Below are 16,389 nucleotides of genomic sequence, written 5' to 3'. Positions count from 1 at the left end.
TGTTTGTATATATATATGACAGATTTAGTAGAATTCTGGTATTGTGCTTGATGTTGTATGACATATATGTAATTTATATTTCTCGCTGCGTAAGTATCAGAGTTGTATGACAAGTATATCCCCGGTACCCATAGGTCCGGGTTGATCATGAATATATCAGTTTAGCAGGATATTGGAGTTATTATGAATGTTGTCATGTAGAAAAATAAATAAATAAATTTGAATATATGTATATGCTAAAATAGGCAGGTTGTTACATAATAAGAGTACTTAAATTGTTTGTACTCCATTCTAAAAATCCACAACTCTCATTTGAAGTTTGTATTGCTTGATTTTTATCTTGAAAGTTAGGTTAGAATTTTTCCCACTGATTTGAATAAATAAATCTTGTGTGGGAAAACTCATTGGTTTTGGGGTCCTTGCATTGATAATTGCAAGATTCCTTAAGCATTATTTTTTTAGTGTGCAAAATATTTTACAAGTTAGATTTCAAACAACTCTTGTGCTTGTTACATTTGAGAAAATATTTTTGAGTTTGTTTGAATATTATGGGTAGCATCTTTGAAACACTAATCTAACATTGAGATTTGGTATACTTGGACTTCAAAGAATAGCTTATTCGAACACTCTTGTGCATATTTGAGATTATATATTATACTGAGTGTTGCTTGCATATATACACCATTGAGTTTATTATTTCATACATTATTGGTATGTTCTGATTATTACTGGTACAAATGTGCTTGACTAAAAAGTATTATATTTGTGCGCATCTTGTATTGAGATTTTGTTGTATTCCAGACGTGGCCTGAGTGAGCGTTAATCCAGCCCGAAAGGATTGTTTGTTAAGGTTGAGGTCAGCTCTGTGCTAATTGACCTGGTTGTATTTAGGTGCCGCTCCACCCGTTAAGTGAACTGTCGTAGAATCACTGTACTTGTGAGCCAAAGTGGTGACATATGCAGTATTGATCGAACCCTGATATCATATCATTTATGCACTATTTCTATTTTCGTAATTTATTTACTGCACATGAATGTTATATTTAATTTATGGTGAATGCTGCGCACGATTTATTTTTCGCATATCATTATTTGTGCAATTGATGTATAATTAGAAAGATCTTAGGTTGTGTTATATTGTTATCTGGTTTAACCTAAGAGATAAATTTTTTAATTTTCAATTCATCCCCTTTCTTGGGAATACACCAAAGCCAACAATTTGTTTTATACTACATATTATATTATTATATTATCACTTTATTAAAAAATTCTCTTTCAACTGAAATATATTTATTATTTTTTAAAAGATATAATCATGTAATTTTAACCTAACTAATTAATTAATAATTTAAAATTTTCATCACTTCTAATTATTCTAAATCTAAATTGTCCTTTGCTATTTCTCTAAATAATTACATATCTTCTTAGTGGAGATAAATTTAAACATAGTGTAATATTTTCCGTCTTTAAATATTATACGCGTCTTTCTATCTTTTTTGAAAAATATTAAATGGTATGAGCCCAATGTCAACACCTGAAAGCATAAAAACCGCGTGGGCTCCACCTATTTTATTTACTCAACTGGTGACACAAATCCCATATGTCATCTTTCCTAGCAAATTTTCAAAGCTTCTGACTGAAATAAAAATTAAAAAAATTTGCAGGAACATGATAAGTAAATATGGCCACTAAAATGTAGAATATAACATTTGATATTTATCACCGCCCCCCCTCCTCTAGTTGAGGCAAACATGTCTACCTCCATTTCTCATTAAATAAGAAACGTTAGTGGTAACCCTGTTAATACATATTGATTCACAACTCATTCTTTAATTCAAATATCATGATTCAAGTTTGTCATATGTATTAAGACAATTACTAAATGTGAGCCTTTAAAAGGTGTTGAAAGCATTTATTTTAAATTGAAATATATTTATTATTTTCTAAAATATATAATCATGTAATTTTAAACCTAATTAATTAATTAATAATTTTAAATTTTAATTTTTTAAAATCTAATTTATCATCTTCTATTCCTTTAAATAATTATGTATCTTTTTAGTGAAGATAAATTTAAACAGTGTAATCTTTACCCTTTTCAATTATTACAAAGATCTTTATATTTTTATTCTTAGAAAAATAATTCATGCCATCCGTTTTATTTAGTCAGCGGCTGACACAAGCTCCATATCATCTAGCATTACTCGTCTTTCCTCGCAAATTTTCAAAGCTTTTGGCAATCCGCGGGGGCACGACCAGTGAACAAGGCCATTTAAACCGTAGCTTGTAAGTTATAACATCGATACTGTCGCCATTGCGTTGTGTTGCTCGCCGGAGTCTCCCCACCAACCCCCACCCGTTGCAGGTAAACATGTCTACCCTTCATTTCTCATAAAATTTTCTTTCTTTTCCTTTCATTTCTCTCTCTCTCTCTCTCTCTCTCTCTCTCTCTCTCTCTCTCTCTCTCTCTCATTTTAATCACTTCTTCATGGTCTTAAATTCCTGGAAGTTCTTGTGTGATTCTGTTCCATCAAATTTATATATTAGTTTTATGTTTTCTCTTCTGATGCAATGATTAAGTAATTTGTTCAATTGCTGTGTGTTCCTCTGATCCTTGTCAAATTAATGGCGACTCTGCTTGGTGAAACTCCTAATGTTTAAACGTTGTTTTTGGTTATTGAATGTCTATACTTCTGCAATCTTTTCAGAGAGAGAGAGAAAGAAAGAGAAAGAGAAAGAGAAAGAGACCTCATTTGATGAAAATTGCATTATTTCTGTGAAATTCATTTATACTCTGATCTGGGAAATTGAATTTGATAAGCGTTGTTGGGTTCATTGGTAGGAAGCCACCGCAAGCCGTAACAGTTCAAACTTTGTGAATAACTTTTATTTTCTTGGAGTGTTAATCAAAGAGTGAAATCGTGGATTTCACGATTGCAATTTTGGTGGAAAATATGACATTCACATATTTCCTGCGCCAGAGAGTCGTAAGTAGCTGAATGTTAAACTCATTTAATGAGGCTAAGAGAGTTATGATTTTTTGGTTCGAATTTAACAGTAGCATTGGTTGATAAATTAAGATATCATTTTCCCCCCTCCTTTGTTGTCCTTTGCCTCCCTTTTAGTTGGACTAGGACTAAGAGTCGAAGAGTAACATCAACTAAACATATGATAGAAATATTTTTTATCATATCGAGGTTCGATTGTCCATTAAAAACGATAGGCTAGCTGAGATGTAGCTTGTGGAACTAGAGGGAATCTTACCCATTTTGGACCCATAGAAATATGATGTTCATCAAATAAATAACTCAAATAGGAATGTTGAGAATTGAGATGGTTGAGTGGTTAAAACAAAAAATGATGCATGCATTCCAGGGAAGGTAGTGGTTCTGTGGTTTGAGCATTTCAGGTAATAAACTGCAAGTTATTCAGGCAACAATCATGATATGACCCCGCACTACAAAGACCATTGACAACACTGGTAAATGATATGGTTTCAATTGTTGTGTTATGAGTGTGTTAAAGCGCTCATGGAATTACTAGAAACATTACAAATAACTAATCAAAATATAGATTGGGTTTAATGTGTTGTTGGGTTATTTCCTTCCTTGTGGAGGAAAGCCCAAGTGGGCTTTATTAAAAGCCCAAAACTCAGCCATTTTAGTGTGAAAACCTAAAGGATGTTATAAAAAGAGAGAGGAGAAGGGAGGAGCCGTCACTTCTCAAAAGAAAGTGAGAAAAATGTGATTTTTCTCATGCTGCCCAGATTTCATCAAGACTCTGACCCCGCTTCTTCTGTGGTTCGATCGAGCTGAAATTTGGAGGAGAAGTTCACGACTCAAGGAGTTACAATCTGAACGGTGGAGATCGGATTTGGAGCTCGGGAGTTGGGATTTTTGCCCATTAACAGTAGTCGTGAATTTGGTATATTCTCTCAAATTCTCTTTGTATTTGCCAAGATTGTTGATATCTTGATGAGATATATTTGTAATCTCTAATTGAGATTAGAGAAGACTTGGTGTACATTTATTTGATTGATAATGGAGGTTTCAACTAGATTAGGTCCCGTGGTTTTTCTTCCTCACACTGGGGAAGTTTTCCACGTAAAAAATTGTTTGTGTTCTTGTGACTTGATGTGATTGATTATTTTTCTTATTATTTTCAGCATGTATATAAGTAGAGATTCACTATGTTTGCTTGCATATAGGGAGAATAATTATTCCGTTGTGATTGTTTGTTGATATCTCTCCCAACAAAGTGGTATCAGAGCCAGGTTGACAAATTGTCAGGTTGACAGTTTGAGTTATGGAAGCAAATACTAGTAGAATGATTAATCTCAATGGCTCAAATTATCACATATAGAAAGGAAAAATGGAGGATCTTCTTTATGTTAAAGATTATTACCTACCAGTGTTTAGTGCTGAAAAACCAGAAAAAAATTTTGATGTGGAATGGACTTTGTTACATCGACAGGTGTGTGGATATATTAGGCAATGGGTAGATGATAATGTTTTGAACCATATTAGTGGAGAAACGAATGCATGTTCTCTATAGAGTAAGCTTGAACAGTTATATGCTAGAAAGACTGGAAATAATAAGTTGTTTCTGATTAAACAAATGATGGCTTTGAGGTACCAAGACGGGACTCCTTTATCTGATCATCTGAATACATTCCAAGGAATTATTAATCAGTTGGCTAGAATGAGTATTAAGTTTGATGATGAGATACAAGGGTTATGGTTGCTTGGTTCATTACCGGACTCGTGGGAGACGCTCAAAACTTCATTGTCTAACTCCGCTCTAGAAGGTGTAATCACAATGGATATGGCCAAGAGCTATTTGCTAAATGAAGAGATGAGAAGAAAAACACAGGGATCCTCTTCACAGTCAGAGATCTTGGTTACAGAAAAGAGGGAGAGAAGTAAGAGCAGAGGTACGAAGAATAGAGATCACAGCAGAAGCAAGTCCAACAAGTTTGCAAATGTTGAGTGTCATCATTGTGAGAAAAATGAACACATTAAGAAATATTGCAGGCAATTGAAGAAAGAAAACAAGAATGAGAAAGGGAAGGGAACGAAGAATGGAGATGACAAAGATGGTGATGATATAGTTGCTACCACCACTCCGGCAGAATTCCTCATTGTTTATGATGCTGAGATGATAAATGTTGCCTATCATGAGACCAGCTGGGTGATTGACAGTGGTGCCTCCATTCATGCTAGATCTCAGAAGGATCTCTTTACATCCTATAGATCTGGTGACTTTGGAACAGTAAAGATGGGCAATGATGGCTTGGTTAAAGTCATTGGAATTGGCGATGTGTATCTGAAGAAAAATAGTGGCACGAGTTTAGTTCTTAGAGATGTGAAGCATATTCCTGACATTCATTTGAATTTGATTTTTGCAAGTAAACTTGATGACGAAGGGTACTGTAACACTTTCAATGTTGGCCAGTGGAAGCTCACCAGGGGTGCTATGGTTGTGGCTCGAGGCATGAAGCACTCTGCATTGTACATTCTGCAAGCAAAGATCTCTAACGACATTGTTAATGCGATGGAGGATAATGGTATAACAGAGTTGTGGCACAAGAGACTGGCTCACATGAGTGAGAAAGGATTAGCTCTATTGGTGAAGAAAAGTCTATTATGTGGACTAAAAAGTACACTTCTGAAAAGGCGTACTCATTGTTTGTCAGGGAAGCAGAGCAGAGTTTCTTTCAAGAATTTCCCCCATTTGAGAAAGTTAGAGATACTAGATTTGGTACATTTGGATGTGTATTGTCCTATGAAGACAAGAACACTTGGTGACTCCAAATACTTTGTGACTTTTATAGATGATCATTCAAGAAAGTTGTGGGTATATATCTTGAAGTCAAAAGACCAAGTGTTGGCTGAGTTCAAGAAATTTCAAGCCCTAGTTGAGAGACAGACTGGGAAGAAATTGAGGTGCATCCGAACTGATAACGGTGGAGAGTATTCTGGTCCGTTTGATGAGTATTGCAGACAGCTGGGTATTCGGCATCAAAAGACTCCTCTGAAAACTCCTCAATTGAATGGCATAGTAGAAAGGACGAACATAACACTGGTTGAGAGAGTGAGATGTTTGCTTTCACAAGCCTGGTTGCCAAAATCCTTTTGGGGGGAGGCATTGAGCATTGTTGTTCATGTGTTGAATCTTATACCTTGTGTTCCTCTACAGTTTGATGTGCCACACCGAGTTTGGATAGGTAAGGATGTTTACTATAATCATCTGCGTGTTTTTGGGTGCAAAGCATTTGTGCATATTCCAAAAGATGAAAGGTCCAAACTTGATGAGAAAACGCGACAGTGTATATTCCTTGGCTAAGGTCAAGATGAGTTTGGATACAAGCTTTATGATCCAGTTGAGAAGAAAATTGTGAGAAGCAGAGATGTCGTGTTTGTAGAAGATAAGATGATTCAGGATATTGAGAAGGCAGAGAAATCTATGTCTCAGTAGGGTGGCAGTTTGACTGATGTGGATCCAGTTCCGTTGAAGAATTTTTTATCTCAGGTTGAGAATGATGTTCAGGATGACCACTAGGGTAGAGGTGATGTGGATGTTCCCTTACAAGTTCAGGGAGATGTTGAGACTGATGAGTAGTTGACACTGCCAGAGATTCCACTAGAGATTCCATTCAGGAGGTCAGCCAGAGACCGACATCCTTCCACTCGGTATTCAGAAGAACAATATGTGTTATTGATTGATGGGGGAGAGCCCTAGTGTTTTGCAGAAGCCATGGAAGATGAACACAAGACAGAGTGGGTTGAGGTCATGCAAGATGAGATGCAGTCATTGCATGATAACCACACCTTTGAGTTAGTGAAGCTGCCTCAAGGAAAAAGAGTTTTGGAGAACAAGTGGATTTATAAGAAGAAGCCAAATGAGCTCTCTTCACGGCCACGGTACAAAGCTAGATTGGTTGTAAAAGGGTTCGGTCAGAGAAAAGGTATTGACTTTGATGAGATCTTCTCTCCAATTGTAAAGATGTCATCGATCCATATAGTACTCGGCTTAGTAGCTAGTCTCGACTTGGAAGTTGAGCAGATGGATGTGAAAACTGCCTTCCTTCATGGTGATTTGGAGGAAGAGATTTATATGAAGCAACCAGAGGGTTTCAGAGTGAAAGGGAAAGAGGATTATGTGTGCAAGCTGAAGAAAAGCCTATATGGTTTGAAATAAGCACCGAGACAGTGGTATAAGAAGTTTGAGTCTGTTATAGGGGAGCAAGGCTACAAGAAGACAACTTCAGATCACTGTGCATTTGTTCAAAAATTCTCTGATGATGATTTTTTTTTTCTTATTGCTTTATGTGGATGACATGCTGATTGTTGGCAGGAATGTTTCAAGGATTGACCAGTTGAAGAAGCAATTGAGTAAATCATTTGCTATGAAGGATTTGGGGCCAGCTAATAAATTCTTGGCATAAGAATCAGTTGTGACAGGAGTGCCAAGAAGTTATATTTGTCACAGGAGGAGTACATTGAGAAAGTGCTTTAGAGGTTCAATTTGGACAAAGCTAAAGTGGTTAGCTCTCCTCTTGTTACCCACTTCAGACTAAGTACAAAGCAATGTCCTTCTACAGATAAGGAAAATGAAGACGTAGAAAGAGTTCCTTACGCCTCAGCAGTAGGAAGTTTGATGTATGCAATGGTTTGCACAAGACCAGATATAGCCTATACAGTTGGTGTAGTTAGCGGATTCTTGTCAAATTTGGGAAGAGAGCACCAGAATTCAGTGAAGTGGATCATGAGGTATCTTCGAGGCACTTCTAGCTTGAGACTTGGTTTGGGAAACGGACAACCATTGTTAGTTGGCTACACAGAAGCAAATATGGCTGGGGATGTGGATACTTGTAAGGCTACTTTGGGCTATTTGATAACTTTTGTAGGTGGGGCTATAGCTTGACAATCAAGACTTCAGAATTGCATTGCTTTTTTTACGACAGAGGCAGAGTTTATTGCAGCAACGGAAACCACTAAAGAGTTGCAATGGGCAAAGAAATTCTTGAGAGAACTTGGTTTCGAGCAGCAGAGGTATGTGTTGTTTTGTGATAGCCAGAGTGCTACTTATCTTGCTAAGAATTCCAGTTTCCATGCAAGATCGAAGCACATTGATGTACGATACCATTGGATAAGAGGTGCGTTGAACGATAAGTTATTAGAACTTAAGAAGGTTCACACTGATGATAATGATTCTGATATGTTAACAAAGACACTTCCAAGGGAGAAGCTGGAAGTTTGTTGTTCGATCGCCGGGATGCCGATCCCCTCCACATAGTTGGAAAGGGGGAGATTTGTTGGGTTATTTCCTTCCATGTGGAGGAAAACCTAAGTGGGCTTTATTAAAAGCCCAAAGTCCAGTCCTTTTAGTGTGAAAACCTAAAAGAAGTTATAAAGAGAAAAGGGAGAAGGGAGGAGCCGTCACTTCTCAAAAGAAAGAGAGAAAAACGTGATTTTTCCCATGCTACCCATATTTCATCAAGATTCTGATCCCGCTTCATCTGTGGTCCGATCGAGTTGAAATTTGGAGAAGAGGTTCACGACTCAAGGAGCTACAATCTGAATAATGGAGATCAGATTTGGAGCCGGATTTGGAGCTCGGGAGTTGGGATTTTTGCCCGTGAATAGTAGCCGCAAATTTGGTATATTCTCTCCAATTCTCTTTGTATTTGCCAAGATTGTTTTTGATGAGATATATTTGTAACCTCTAATTGAGATTAGAGAAGACTTGATGTACCTATTATTTGATTGATAGTGGAGGTTTCAATTGGACTAGGTCCCGTGGTTTTTCTTCCTCACATTGGGAAAGTTTTTCACGTAAAAAATTGTTTGTGTTCTTGTGGCTTGGTGTGATTAATTATTTTTCTTATTATTTTCAGCATGTAAGTAGAGATACACTATGTTTGCTTGCATATAGGGAGAAGAATTATTTCGCTATGATTGTTTGTTGATATCTCTCCCAACAAGTCTGTTGGGTATGGAGGTCATACCCCTATTTGTTTAACTTGAACCAATTTGGGCAGATTACCAGATATGTGTGCGAGTTTGCTAGCACAACTGTATAGACAACTAGCATACTGGAAAGATTTAATTCCTTCGTTGGAGTTTTTATAATTAACAGGAGTAGAGGAGTGCTGAGGAGAAACCTCAATCAGAAATGAGAAAATCCAGGAAGAAACCTTACTAGCAAATGAAGACATCTAAATTGCTGTGTCATCAGTGTAGGTGTCATGTGGCTATAGAAGAAGAAGAAGAAGAAAACTAGGTGGCAAGGAGTTTTGTAGAAGCCCACTAGAAAGTGAGGCTATCTTAAAAGCTATAATAGGGTACAAGAGGATGAACAAATGAAGAGATCAAAGTCTAGGCATCTAATTTTGGAATGGCATGGTGTGAGGATTGGTGTAATTCCAAGAGGGGAGGGGGTGAATTGGATTTTTAAAAACTTTGGCTAATTATTTTGCTAATTCACCAATAATATCCCAATCAAAAATAAAGGTGTGTATGTAAAACAATCACAACAATAAATATACAATCATACACGTGCGAAAATATAAATGAGATAAGGGAGAGAGAACGACACCGAGATTTTTACGAGGTTCAACTATCCTCGCCTACGTCCTCGCCTTGAGAAAACCACCCAAATATTTTCACAATACCACTCCTTTAATCGGGTGGAGCCACCACTTACACCACTCCTTATAGGTGGAGCCACCTCTCCGAGCAATATCCCCTCATTCGGTACGGTACACACCGTAATCCCTCCATATAGGCGGAGAAGCCTCTTCGAGCAATATACCCTTGCTCGGTACGGTTCACACCGTAATCCCTCCTTCTAGGTGGAGATACCTTTTTAAGTAATACACTCTCACGGGGCACGGTTCACAACCCGAACCGTGAAGAGATGTTTTGAGAAAGAGTTTTACGTGTAATGAAATACTCCTTCAAGAGCTGATATGTACAATGAAAAACTTTCTAAATGCACTCTCAAATTATTTGAAATATGAAGTTAAGTAGAGTTAGGGTATTTTTCTCAAAAAATATTTTTCAAATAAATGAGAGTATGGAAAATGATTTTCTAACGATTGACCTTTGAAATATCAAGAATATGAAGCTTTTGAAGTAAGTATATATGAGTGAATATATGCTCAAAGCTTTCTTGAATAACCTAAAAGATTTTCTCCAAAAAGTATTTTCAAAAAGAAAGTAGGAGAAATTTCAATTTGATCTTCAAAAATGAGTATAAATATAAACAAGAATCTAAGAATGTTTAAGTATGCTTTCAATATAATTCTCTAACCTTCTCCAAGTGAAATGACTTGGTATTTATAGGCAAATTTGAAATATGACTGTTTTATGGCCGTTGGGTAATATAATAATAATATATTTCAAATTTTATGACCGTTTGGAGCTCAAAAAGGCTTCAACTCGAGAGGTCCTGTTGACCGGCCAAAGGGCGATTTCACTTTTAGCATGGTTCGGTAGGCCGACCCTATGATCCGGTCTGCCGGATCATCTTTGTTTGAACACTGGTTGATCGGGCTATATGATCCGGTCGAGTGGCCCCTTTGTAAAAATGAGTTTTGGCCAGTTTTTTATTTCAAATCCATTTCTAACCTTTTGTGTAAGTTAAACATTTTAAATGAAAGATTTTTCATGAAAGATTAGAGTTCCTAAGTTCAATATAGAGCTTCAATTCGAATCAAAAGATCATGCATGCACAATTGAAACCAAATATCAATACAACTGAAAAATATAAGATCTTCAAGCTTTGCTCTTCACATATTCATGGAATACGTCATATGATGTGTTTGTTTAGGTACTTTCAAGGCTTCCATTTTGAATCAGTTATCTGTGCTTTCTGAAACTTAACATGTTCAAATACTTAGCGCACAAATGAGATGCTGTGCTTTGTCATTATCAAAACGGGATAGGACTCGAAAGTCAACACATGGCTTTAATATGAAATCCATCTGAATAACTTCTGTTCCAAGTCCTGCTGAAATCAGGTTTGGGTTTACAGATTAGACTTCAGAAGCATACTTCTTTGAGACTTGGAAATATAGTTGCAGGGGCAGTTCTTTTATCTATAAAAAATGAGCGAGAACTGAGGACCACCTGCAACTTTGTTGTCAACTAGAAAGAGGCTTGGCATATAAAATCACAAATTTTCTCGCAACTGTCTGTTCTGATGCCCCTGATCAATGATCCAATATTCCAATGTGCAAGTGCGGGGAAGAATGATGGACGGCATTGTAACCCAAAGCACTATACAGTGAGAAAATGTGGAGACAAATGAAGTGGGAAGGCCTTGACAATAAGGCCTGTAAGGGCCAACGATACATTCCCTAGTCAACTAGTTTGCTCCTCAAAGAATAGCTTCTCATCCTGTCAAGCACTGCAAGAGGAAATAGCAGAACAGGGGTCACTAGTATAAACAGCTGGTCCTATCGTGTCTCACATCCATATGAATCAACAAACTTAGTTTAGACTGAATTTTGCAAGTTAAAGTCAGACAAATACGGCAGATTAGAAAGTATAATAATTTTATTAATAATTTATTGCTGGACTAATCTGCTCCTGTATGAAGCTATTTTGGTGAATTTGGATATTTACTTACGGCTAATGGAGGAAGGCAGAAGAAGGGAAGAAGATGAAGAAGCCTTATTGGTGAGTCCTGACTGGTTATTAGTAGCTGGCTTCATTGATCTGCCGTGACTACTTAGAGATGAAAAATATTGGGTGCATTTAGCTTTTCTAAGTTCCTGGATTTGTAATGGATAGGGTCTTGATTCTGAAGAAGTTGGGAAGCATTGACAAGAGTCATGAGTAGTCATATCATTTTCCTTTGTCTGTTGTGGATAGGTGGAGACTAGGAGAATTAATTTTTCATCCCATTTGTAAATTACCTTGATCAGTCTTGAGTAATTGGTGGTTCTTAATCTATGAGAAATTTGCTTTCCTGTTTAAGGGAAGTGTATGTATGAGTATGAGAATTTGAATAGGAGTGTGAACTAGTAACAATAAACACAAGGGAATAGGAAGAAGAACAGAACAAAAAGTAAGAAGTATCTAAATGTTCTTGCTAGCTGAAGATTGGGAAAATGAAAAAGAAATGTTTCAAAGTGATATAATGGAACTTGTCACTGTGGTGGGCCAGATTGATGTAGCCATCCTAAAATGGCTTGAATAAGGATTTATTCCATTAAAAAATGCATTTTAAGTTACATGAACTAAAGAACTTCTAGTAACTGATTGGGTTCAGTAATAGCATTTTTTCAATGAAAGGCACTAAAAGCCTCCATTTGGTACCACTATAGCATTTTTTCTCACTTACAAGAAATAAGTGGCATTTGTTTTGCTATAGGAAAAAGTTCTTATGGCCTACTCTTAACCTTATAACACTCTTAAATAGTTGTTTTTGAGAGGTAGTTGGAATATGCTATGGCCTTGTATAAGATGTTCAGCGATATATATTTGTACTATAGTACAATAATATAACATACTAATTCATTTTATGTTTGAATATTTTTTCATAGAGAAAAATTTTATTAAGAGAAGAAAGAATATGCAAGGATGATAAGAAATCCTACTAAACAGAACAAGAAAAATTAAGAGAAAAGACAATTCAAATGTAGACAAGAAAAAGACAATAAATTAAGCTAACAAAGATCATTAATCTTGCAGTATATCTTAAGAGGCCACATCTCCCAACCAGATAAAAAACCCACACTGAAGCAAAAAAAGACAATCAGATCCCCTAGATCAAATCAATAGGCGAAATTAGATCTTGAAAAATACAAGCATTTTTCTCTGGTCAAAGCACTTATAAGAAAGCAAAAACTGCACACAACCATAATTCCTCGCATCCTTGTACCTCTCGAACCCTCTAAAAGCAGTCATGAAAAAGTCCTCTAAAGAACTAGTCCAAACCCAATACTCTCTGAACAGACCAAAAAATCCAAGCACAGCACAAGGTAGAAAGACATGGGCATGTGCCTCACTACTTGCATAATACATGAAGAGACAAAACCTTATAAGGCCTTTTAATCTTTTAACATATTGTTGGTGTTAACCCATACTGGATTCTTAAACTAAGAAAAAAAAGGGGAATTGATGAAAGACAAGACTGGATTAAACTATTTAAGTAGGACAACCTGAAGCAAAAAAAGAGCACCCTTTCACTTGTGAAGATGTTTAGAAAACTTAGCAACCGTAGGATCACAAAATCTGATGATGAGGATTACTGCTCCTATAGAAGTCATGGGCCACTCACAACCCACTACCTACAAGCATAACAAAGCTAGAAGCACCTTTAGACTCAATTTAAAACACTTGAACCAAATTTACCAAAATTAACCTTAACCCCTAAAACTAGCTAAAAACCTGCAGAAAAGTTAGAATATTACACAAGGAGGACTATCTTTAGAAAATAAAATAGCATCCTAAAAGCACATCTGGTGCACAAAGCTCCAACGCTTTATCAGGGGTTTGGAGAGGGCACAATGTAAGCAGCGTTACCTCCACAATTTGGGAGGCTGTTCATGTCTTGAACTTGGAAAATAAATTGAATAAAATATTATGTTATCATAATATATTATTATAAAAATTGTAAATAAGTATGCTATTATATTAAAAAATGATATAGTAATGTATTTTACACTATAATATATTATTTTCAGACACTACTATGATATTTATAATAATAAATAGTTACATTGAAAATACAAAGCAATATCACGTTTTGGAATAATAATATAATATTATTTGATAAACTTAACTGATTACAAGATTATATAATATTATGATACAATATCATGAGATATAATTCTGCATATGATCACATAATATAATGTGTGTTAGAGAATGATAATATGATATTATATTAAAATATGATAACATAATGGGTAAAAGACACTACCCTCCCCTGAGATTTGGCAAAAAGATAAGGACTTCTCTTGAGGTTTCAAAAATTCCATGGACCTCCCCTAAGATTTCAAAAGTGATATATACCTTCCTTGACATTTGATTCTTGGGACACTTATACCTCTTGAAAAGTTTGTTTTTTCGCAAAATACAAGAGAAAATTTGTGTCTTTTTGGCAAACATTAAGGGAGGTATGTGGTATTCTTGAAAGCTCAAGGGAAGTCCATGAGATTTCCAAAAATCTCATGGGAGATCCCTGTTTTTTTGCCAAGCCTTAGAAGAGGTCAGCGCCTTTTGCCCTAACATAATTGATTGCAATATCATATAATAGAGTGATAATGTGGTAATATATAGCTAACATTATTTATATTAAAATAAATGTCTTGTATTCTGCTATATTATTTTTGGAATATTATAATAAGACATTGTAACAATTATATGTGGATTATAATGTTAATATATAATATTTCATTTTAATTTCTTGTTATTTATATATTTATTACTATTATTCTTGTTGTTGACATGTTGCTATTACTATACAATATTATTAAATTATTGTGAGAATATTACTATTCAAGTCGATGCTTATTTTCTAACATTACCAAATGCTGCCTTAAACTTCAGCACTCTCTTCAGTACTCATCGCTGAAAGCACTAATTGCCCTTGTTAAGTTCAGTACTTGTCAATAAATAGCATCTGTGACACTCATAGCTGGGTTCAATTTCTACATTGTGCTTGCTGTCTTATTAGTCAGAAATGTAAAACATCTGCTGACTATTTTTTTGGAAATATTGCAGGTATGGCTCAATCAGCTGGTAACAGCTCTGGGAAGAAGCTTATTCGTATAGATGTCAGCTCAGACACAGTATGCCCATGGTGCTTTGTGGGTAAAAGAAATCTGGACAAAGCTATAGCTTCATTGAAAGATCAATTTGATTTTGAGGTTCTGTTTTCTGTTTTTTCATCTTTTTTATTTAATTTTGTTTACTTTTGTTTCTATCCTCTGCTTTATTTTACCTTCAGTTCAAATCTGCAGGTTAAATGGCACCCCTTTTTTCTTAACCCCACTGCTCCAAAAGAGGGTGTTAATAAGAAAGAGTATTACAATGAGAAGTTTGGATCTCGATCTGAACAAGTTGAAGCTCGGATGTCAGAGGTTTAATCTCATTCATTGGATAAAGACAAAACTGTTTGTGTGTGTGTGTGTGTGCGCGTGCCTTTGGTCTCTTGATATGTAGTTATGCATTTTGACTGCTTACGGGTTTTAAAATTGCAGATATTTAGGGGTCTTGGGATGGAGTATAACATGACTGGACTCACGTAAGTTCGAAGTACAAGTCATTATTTTGTTGTCATTTTATATGAGAGGAAACCTGTTTTATAAAGCAGCCTGTTTTTAGGAATATTTCTAATGGAGTTTCTGGCCTAAGCAGGGGAAACACTCTGGATAGCCACAGGCTTATATATTTTGCTGGACAACAGGGCTTTGATAAGCAACACAATCTTGTAGAGGAGTTATGCCTCGGCTACTTTACACAGGGAAAATATATAGGTGACCGGTATGTGCGGCTGTTTTTTTCCTTCTTTTCCGTCCCCACTTTCCGATGGTCTTTTCTTGCCCCATCTGATTAGTTTTTAAGTTATTTGGTGTTGTGTTCTTTATCTAGTTGTATATGTTGTCTGGTTTCCATTTATCTCAAAAGGTTAACAGTTAGGGGATTGGGTCCAGCAATGTTTATCAAGCTATCCTAATACTCCCCCTACATGCGACCCCTGACTAGAGAGGCATAAAAATGGAAGTTGAATGGGTGCACAAAAACAAATACAAATACCCGCATGGATTTGGATAATACTTGGTATAAAATTATATTTAGTTCCTCCCAAATCAACTTAGTTCCAAATCCAAGCCCCGAAATCCATTTTTCTGAACACTACCTAAGCCTATTATAACAAAATTAGTAAATGAATAAACACTGCCTATTTTAATTGAACCTAGGAGGTCATGGAACAAGAGCTCCAATACAATGTGGGACCATCAATTACCCCACATGATATAAGCAGTTAGGAATAGGGAACAACAATATATATCCAACAGATGTTACTTTCCCAAATCAACTGTTCAAATCTTCATAAATCCTAGTTGACCTTGATATATGTGGAATGTTCTTGGCTTGTATAAATTGGGCCTGGTATGTTTTTGTGATTGTATGAAAAACTCAGCATATTAGACAGCTGGACTAATAATCTTTTCTAAATTCCTAGATGTTAGATTGTCACTTTACCTAAAAGCTTAGTTGTGGGCCAACAATGCACATCAAGGATTAACACTCATCCGCATTTGTTGCCTCCCAGTATGTGGAGCGATAAATACATGATAAATAACACCCGTGATAGGGAGTATAGTAGCTTTTTTAAACACCCCATGAAAAAAAAAAAAAAACATGG

At 35.9% G+C, this 16,389-nt stretch overlaps 1 protein-coding gene across 1 annotated transcript in view; it reads left to right on the top strand.

Annotated features, from left to right (window-relative positions):
* Positions 1-2,151: 2,151 nt before the first annotated feature.
* The window catches only part of LOC131155488 (uncharacterized), a 15,790-nt gene continuing 1,552 nt past the window's right edge, over positions 2,152-16,389 (top strand). Inside the window, exons 1-5 of the mRNA XM_058108679.1 lie at positions 2,152-2,365; positions 14,742-14,887; positions 14,981-15,100; positions 15,221-15,264; positions 15,378-15,503. Coding sequence (XP_057964662.1) covers positions 14,744-14,887; positions 14,981-15,100; positions 15,221-15,264; positions 15,378-15,503 — 434 coding nt within the window. The 5' untranslated portion in view covers positions 2,152-2,365; positions 14,742-14,743. The remainder of the gene's footprint in view (positions 2,366-14,741; positions 14,888-14,980; positions 15,101-15,220; positions 15,265-15,377; positions 15,504-16,389) is intronic.

The sequence above is a fragment of the Malania oleifera genome, chromosome 1 (assembly GCF_029873635.1).
Source record: "Malania oleifera isolate guangnan ecotype guangnan chromosome 1, ASM2987363v1, whole genome shotgun sequence".
Lineage (NCBI taxonomy): Eukaryota > Viridiplantae > Streptophyta > Magnoliopsida > Santalales > Ximeniaceae > Malania > Malania oleifera.
Note: the sequence above shows the minus strand (reverse complement) of the source record. Positions and strands in the feature narration are given on the sequence as shown.